Genomic DNA, 8166 nt, shown 5'->3' on the forward strand with positions numbered 1-8166 from the left:
CTTTGTCTCTGGATTTATTTTATAGGCTGGATTTTTTCCTGTTGACTTTTAGCAAGGTGTAGCATCTGTCAAAATTGGGCATACCTTAAAAAAGAACTTCTGACTTTTTTGTGTGAATTTAATTATATTAAATATATTTATATATGTATAAATATGTATATAATATATAATTAAATATATATTTAATTAAATTCATGCGGTGAATTTAATGACAGGAACCAAAGTATAATATGCATATCATTTGAGTGATATTGTCATTTTGATACTGTGGCTGTTAGCTGAGTGGCATAGACTATAGATAAAATTGAATAAAAGTAATGAGTCAACATAGATCTTACATGGGAAAAGGGACTGATTATTGGGAATTGTGTACTGTTGTTATATCTAGGTCTTTGATTCTTTTCCATATTGAAGTATATCAAAGAAAGATTGATATATTTTAATTCTAGGTTGGTACCTTTTATTCCACTTCAGAAATAATACTGCTCGGATAGAATTGTAGTAGCTAGTTAATGCCAGTTAGAAACTGAGCACAGTACAATTGAGTACAATTAGCATGGCAGTGTGACAATTTAAAATTGTGTTGACAAAAGATTCATATCTTTTATTCTCAGAAGGGCTGAGAAAACCCTAAAATCAATGCTCATATCGAAATGTTTAAAAATATTTTTATTGAGAATTATCCATACACATACAGCCCAACCATATTATACAATCAGTGGCTCACAGTATCATCACATAGTTGTGTATTCTTCACATGATCATTTTTAGAACATTTGCATTACTCTAGAAAAATAAAAAGAAGAAAGAAGCTGTACATCCCATACCCCTTACTCCTCCCTTTCATTGACCCACAGTATTTCAGTCTACCCAATTTTTACCCTTTATCCCCCCCCTTTTATTTATTTATTTATTTTTACTCATCTGTCCATACCCTGGACAAAAGGCGCATCAGACCAAGGTTTTCACAATCACACGGTCACATTGTAAAAGCTGTATAGTTAGTTATATAGTCTTCAAGGCTACTGCAATACAGTTCAAAAGCTTTAGCTACTTCCCTCTAGCCACTCCAATACACTATACACTAAAAAAAGATATCTATATAATGTGTAAGAATAACAGGAAAACCTCTTGACTCTGAAATCTCTCAGCCACTGAGACTTTGTTTTGTCTCATTTCTCTCTTCCCACTTTTGGTCAAGAAGCCTTTCTCATTCCCATGTCATATTGAAATTTTAAATGAGAAAATCTTGAGGTGTCTACTACTGTTTGATTAAATCTGTTGCTATGCATTTCTTTTCTCTATTATAGAGATTAGGTTAAGAAGAAAATATGAGGATAATTATTAATTAGTTATTGACTATTTCTCTTTTATTTCTTTATTAGGGAATTTGTGGGTTTACAAAAAATCATGCATAAAATAAGTATTTCTTAAGTCCCTCCCATTCCTTCCCCACTTTACATGTACATTGATATATTGCATATTCTTAGAACTCTGTATATATAAAAATAATAATAATAAAACTAGCATAAGATGAAAAGTCACACCCCCAAACTGTCCCGTAGAGCCAGACACGTGTATAAAGCATGTTAGGCCTCACTTGCTGGGGGCGGTGAAAGCATGCTGCTAGCTGCCTTCAGGGCCCTCTTTCCTATGGGATGGTTTGATGTCTCATAAAGGTTTAATTGTACAAATTCTACATTTTTTTAATTCAGTATTTATTCCTGGTACAGGTTAGGTATTTAACAGAACAAAATTTAATAGTTTTAGAAATGAACTACATTATTTTGCTCCTTTTATTGTTTTGAGATTTTTTTTCTGATTTTAAAAGTAATAAATGTTCACTGAGTGAGGCTGAGTGTGAGAATGATAGGGGGAGGAGGGCTGGGGGCACAGATGAGATCAGAAGGAAGGATGGATGACGAAGATTGAGGTGGTATATTCTAGGATTGTCTAGAGTATATAATGACGGTGACTAAATGTACAAATTTTGAAGATGTTTTTGCATGAGGAAGGACAAAGGAATGTCATTACTGCAGGGTGCTGAAAATAGATGGTAATTAATATTTTAAAATTTCAACCTATGTGTGAGACTGGAGCAAAGAGTGTTTATTTGGTACAAGATTTGTATTTTGACTAGTGCATTTCCTAATATAACTTATGTAGATAGCCTGGTTGAATAAACATAAGTACATGGAACCTTGGGTAGGACATGAGATTTTGTTGGTTCGTCCAGCTAGATGCCCCAGTGAATCCCAGAGTGATTTGATCAGTGAGCGGAAAAGTATATGCAAAGTCCCCTTTGGGGAATGGTGAGAACAAGGGAAAACTCAACTTCCCCAAGTTGAATTCTTGATATTCTCACAAGCAGTGTGGGCAACCAAAGCTATAGGCTGGGCCCCCAGTCTTGGGGTTTGTTCATATGAAACTTAACCCCACAGGGAATAGGTCAGGCCTACTTAAAATTAGGCCTGAGGATCACCCCCAAGAGAACCTCTTTTGTTGCTCAGATATGACCTGTCTCTCCAGCCAACACAGCAAGCAAACTCACCACCCTCCTCTTGTCTGCATGGGACATGACTCCCAGGGGTGTGGATCTTCCTGGCAACGTGGGACAGAAATCCCAGAATGAGCTGAGATTCAGTATCAAGGGATTGAGAGAAACTCTCGAATGAGCTGAGACCTAGCATCAAGGGATTGAGAAAACCTTCTCGACCAAAAGGGGGAAGAGTGAAATGAGACAAAGTGTCAATGGCTGAGAGATTCCAAACAGAGTCGAGAGGTTATTCTGGAGGTTATTCTTACGCATTAAGTAGATATCACCTTGTTAACCAAGATGTAATGGAGAGGTTGGAGGGAATTGCCTGAAAATGTGGAGTTGTGTTCCAGTAGCCATGTTTCTTGGTGATGATTGAATAATTATAAAGCTTTCACAATGTGACTGTGTGATTGTGAAAACCTTGTGTCTGATGCTTCTTTTATGTACCTTGTCAACAGATGAGTAGAACATATGGAATAAAAAAAAAAGTAATAAATGTTAAAAAGCATAAAGAAACAGAAAAAAAATCACCCATCTTTCTGCTACCCTGGACCATCACACTATAGTAAATATAGTAATGAGAAATTCCTTAGATCATTGTATTTGTAGCTCCCCCAAGACTAATGTCTATGTTTATGGGATAATTTCCATTTGTGTATGTGTGATATTACATACAGATCCAGCTTCTGAGCGGTGAACAATTAGATGCAAAATAAGACCTCCCTTTTCCATACTGTCATTTATATTCTTCTTATTTTATTTCCATTTAGTAATTTGAGTTCTGTTTAATATGTGTTAAAGTAATAAATGCACTTCTGTGCAAGAATATATTCTGGTCTTATATTGACTGTATGAACCGGTAGCATCATGGTTTCATACCATTTCACAATAAATATGAAATGTCTAATGAGTTTAAGCTGTGGAATAAACCCATAACTATTAATTTCTCATTGTATTGAAACAAAATGTTTTTAAAATCTTTCTTTCTCTATTATAGATTGGTTGTGATCGTAGCCAAAACCTTGTGGACATTTGTAGAGAAAGGCAATTTCAGGCCTTCATCTGTGATGCGTTGGCAGTACCATTACGTAGTGAGTCTTGTGATGCCTGTATCTCCATTGCTGTCATTCACCATTTTGCAACAGTAGTAAGTATCGTCTTTCTCTCTCCAAGACCTTCTAACTTTTTTTAACTGCAGAAGATTTGATTATTACTATTAAGGTATTTTTAAATAGTTTCAGATTAACCACAGGCCAAATCACATCCTCTGGGAAAATACCACAATAGAGTAAAAAGTTGATATTACAAGGTCAGCCTGTGAGGAAAGCATTATAAAAGATGGAGCATTTGTTTCCATTGGCTTATTTGCTGAAACAAATTACTATCTACAAAGAGCTTATAACTTAAAGTGACAAGAAATATATTCATGATTTTACTGATTTTGCTGCTTCCTTCCATTCTAGCTTATAATATGAAATGATTTCCTTAGCCTTTTGGCTGTTTTGAATGGATTACTGGGTATACAATATAGAATGTATTACTTAGACAATGAAGCATCATCTTTGGCTAGGAGAGCTATGCAACTGGAAACCCATCAAATTATTTTTTATTAAATACAGTATGTATGTTTGTATATGTCTGTATAAATAATTCAAATCTTAATTCTCTTTGATTTCTAGGCTTATGTCCTTAACGTAATGTATTATTATATTTTTTCCTCCTTAGTCTTCTATTATTCTTTAATGGTTACCCTAGAAATTGCACCCTGTATGCTTGACATTACAGTCTACCTTAAATTACTCCTTCCTGAACAGTGCAAGACATCACAACAATTTAACTACATTTAGCATCCTACTGCTTTTTGTGACATTATTGTTCTATATTATTATTGTTATTATTTTAGCTGTCAATATTAATTTATATTTACTCATGTTATTTATCCTTTCTGGTATTCTTCTATCTTTTATGTGTTTTCAGTTTTCAAAGGGGCTAGTTTTCTTCTGCTTAAAGAATTCTCTTTACTATTTTATTTAGTGTAGATATATTGGTAATAAATTCTCTCAGATTTTTTGCTTCTGAAGCATCTTTAGTTTGCCTTCATTTTTAAAAGATATTTTCACTAGGTTGACACAGTTTTCTTTTCATTGTCTTCTGGCTTCCATTGTTTCTGATAAAGGTCAGCTTTAAGTCTTACTGTTGCTCCTTTAAAGGTAAAGTGTCTTTTGTTTGTTTGCTTGCTTTTAATATTTTCTCTTATCTTTATTTTCAACAGTTTGGCTGTGATGACTATAATGTTCTTTCTGTTTGTCCTGCTTGGGGTTCATAGAGCTTCTTGTATATGTGACTTGGAAAATTCTTGACTAGTATTTTTTTCAACTGTTTCTTCATCTCCCTTCTTTATTTCTGGGTTCCTGATTACATGGGTGTTAGACTTATTACTTTGTTCCACATATCTCATACACTTTTCTGTGTTTTCCATCCTTTTTCATTTCTTTGCTTCGATCTACATACTTTATACTGACCTGAATTCAAGTTCTATAATTCTCTGTCTGAGTCTATCTTATTTACTCTTATACTTGTCTATCGTATTTTTCAGTTGTAGAATTTGTTTGCCTTTTTAAATATATCTTAGGTGTTTACTGAAATTCTCCATCTTTTCTTCTAATTTTTTGACCATATTAACCATAGTTATTTTAAAAGTCTGTGTCTGGGGGCTTGTTTCTATGGTCTGGTTTTCAGTCATTTGGTCTTGCTTGTTGATAGCATACTCCATAACTTTTAATTGGATATTGGTCACTGTGTACCATATCACTGAACTGAATGCTTGAAAGTGGTTAAAATGGGAAATTTTAAGTTATATAAATGTTATTACAATAAAAAGTAAAAAAAAAAAAAGATTTGGATAATCTTATCTTTCTCTTCAAAGGGTTAAGTTTTCTTAGAGCAAGCAGATAAGATACAAGCAGATCACTTTAATTATGTGCAGAGCTGGTTTTAAGCTTTGTTAGGGCTGATTTATGTTTATTTTAATTTGGTCCCAACTTCTGGGATGTGGCCCTTCCGGATCTCAAGTGAAAGCCTGGTGTAAAGGCCATTATACCTTGGTGAGCTTTAAACTCTAGCTCTGTCTCTCCAGCATTGTTTGGTTACTAAAATCTCTGTGTAGCTTCTTAACTTCCTAGTTGCTACTGTGCTGAGTATCTTGGAATTTTACCCTATGCACATGCACTTTACAAATTGGCAAATGCCTGAGGGGAATTGGAATGTAGATTTTTTGATCACTTCCTATAGGACCCCTTTTTCTGAGATTCTTTCCCTCAATTCCCAGCTGCTTTGGCCTCCCTGAACTCCAATTCCTGTCTTCACAGCCCAGTGATAATACTGCTTTCTGCTAGTACTCTATTCCCTCACATTGCAAACTGGCAAATAATCTCAAGGGGTGAATCTAGAGCTCACTTTAGTTTTAATTCCATTCTCTCGGGAATTACTGCCTTTTAAGTTCTGCCCTCCGTGTTGTTCTCCTGTGTCATTAAGCAGCTGTTTTCTTTATTTCTGCCAGCTTTTATGGTTGCTTTCAACAGGAGGGTTATTCTTAAACAATCTACTTCATAAAAGCCAAAAGTAGAAGTCTCTATAATACAAACTGTATTGTATAAACTATACAATTTCTTTGTACGAAAAAAGCATTATAGAAGTGTAATGATTAAACTAAAAGAGCTTCATATTACTGCTTATATCTTTATAAGAGTTATCAGTTTCATGTATCCCAGCCAGTCAATCGGGGAAAAGCTACAGAGAAGATTAGCAGAAATAAAAATTCTCTTTTCCCTACTTTTTCAATACTTTTTTTTCCTCAGTCACAGAATAAAAAACTCCTTTCCTTTTTTTCTTTCTTGTTTTACATAAAGGCTGTTCATCCTAATTGAAAACAGTTCTACAGTCAGTTGTATTTTCCTGTTTCCTTTCTATAGCCTCTCCTACCTGATAAATGGCAAATTTTTTATTTGTTTGTTTTTTTAGGAGCGTAGAGTGGCAGCTCTCCAAGAACTTGCCCGACTCCTGAGACCTGGTGGGAAGGCACTCATTTATGTCTGGGCAATGGAACAAGAATATAATAAGCAGAGGTCCAAGTATCTTAGAGGAAACAAAATTAGCCAAGGAAAGAAAGAGGTGATTAGCAGTGATACTTCGGTTCAAGGGTTGCTTGCAGAGCAAATTCCTGATGTAGACAGTCAAGATGTGGCCTGTTTTGTTCCTTCCAATGATGACTTACAGAAAGAAGAATGTAATTCAATGAAAGTTAGTAACTCCAAGCTTCCTATTCACACTAACAGGACTTCTTTTCATTTTCAAGATCTCCTTGTTCCTTGGCACCTTAAGGGAAACCCTGGTAAAGACAAACCTGTTGAGCCATTTGGTCCAATAGGATCCCAAGACCCAAGTCCTGTGTTTCATCGGTACTACCATGTATTCTGTGAGGGAGAGTTGGAAGCTGCCTGCCAGACTTTGAGAAATGTAACCATTCTGCAAAACTACTATGATCAGGGAAACTGGTGTGTGATTCTTCAAAAGATCTAATTATTTATATTAACATACTATGTATAGGGAAGAAATGATCAGTTTTTTAAAAAAGGATACTAAGCTGACTTTTAGTGAAAGAGAGAATTTGTGAAAAGTACCAAAAGAATGTACCTGAGAAGACTTCGAAAGTAGAGAATATTTAAAAGACATTAGTCTGCTACTGTTGCTGACCTCATTCTATCCATAAATGTAGGCTCCTCATGTAGGGTTTGAACTCTATGTTCCTCACAGGAACAGGGATGACAGAGATGGTTTTTAAAAGTGATTGAAGTAGCTTGTGAAGTCTTTAGGATCTATGGATTAAAGTACAGCACTTTGAAGATGACCTTTTGTTATATTATCTTACTAAGTGAACTAAATCATGTAGACTGTCAGTGAAGGAATTGTGTAAGATTTTAATAAAGAAAATATTTCTGGTTGATATAAAGTTGTGTGGAGTTTTATCTGCAACTGTTGGCATCATAAAGCATAGATTACAGCCACTCTACCCCCATACCTTTCTAGCACAGGGTTTGACACGTAGTAGGTACTCATTAAAATTTTAGTCAGTTAGAGATGCCCATTAATTAGCAGGAACATTATTCAACACATATTTATTGAGCTCTTACTAACTACCAGTTTCTATTTTAAGTATTTGGAATGGAGCAGTGAACCAGACAAAGCCCAGTAGTCAAAACAGCATGGTACTGGCATAAAGATAGAATTATTGATCGATGAAACGGAATTGAGAATTCATAAATAGACCCGTGCATTTACGGTCAGTTGATATTTGACAAGGATGCCAAGTCCATGCAACTGAAACATAATAGTTTCTTGAACATATGGGACTAGGAGAACTGGATATCCATATCCAAAAGAATAAATGAGGACCCCAGTCTCACACTTTATACAAAAATTAACTCAAAATGGCTCAGAGATCTGTATATAAGACCCAGGACCATAAAATTCCTAGAAGAAAATGTGGAGAAACATCTTCAAGATCTCATATTAGGTGGTGTTTTTTTTAGATCCTACACCCAAAGTACAAGCAACAAAAGAGAGAATAG

At 34.9% G+C, this 8166-nt stretch overlaps 1 protein-coding gene across 4 annotated transcripts in view; it reads left to right on the top strand.

The window, feature by feature from the left end:
• ALKBH8 (alkB homolog 8, tRNA methyltransferase) overlaps positions 1 to 7813 on the top strand; it is a 115236-nt gene extending 107423 nt beyond the window's left edge. For 3 of the 4 annotated variants that reach the window (XM_077113079.1, XM_077113077.1, XM_077113080.1), the window contains exons 11-12: positions 3537 to 3686; positions 6560 to 7813. In XM_077113079.1, coding sequence (XP_076969194.1) covers positions 3537 to 3686; positions 6560 to 7117 — 708 coding nt within the window. In that variant the 3' untranslated portion in view covers positions 7118 to 7813. The remainder of the gene's footprint in view (positions 1 to 3536; positions 3687 to 6559) is intronic. The other variant, XM_077113078.1, reaches the window with a different exon arrangement.
• The last annotated feature ends 353 nt before the right edge of the window (positions 7814 to 8166 follow it).

The sequence above is a fragment of the Tamandua tetradactyla genome, chromosome 8 (assembly GCF_023851605.1).
Source record: "Tamandua tetradactyla isolate mTamTet1 chromosome 8, mTamTet1.pri, whole genome shotgun sequence".
In the NCBI taxonomy this organism is placed as follows: Eukaryota; Metazoa; Chordata; class Mammalia; order Pilosa; family Myrmecophagidae; genus Tamandua; species Tamandua tetradactyla.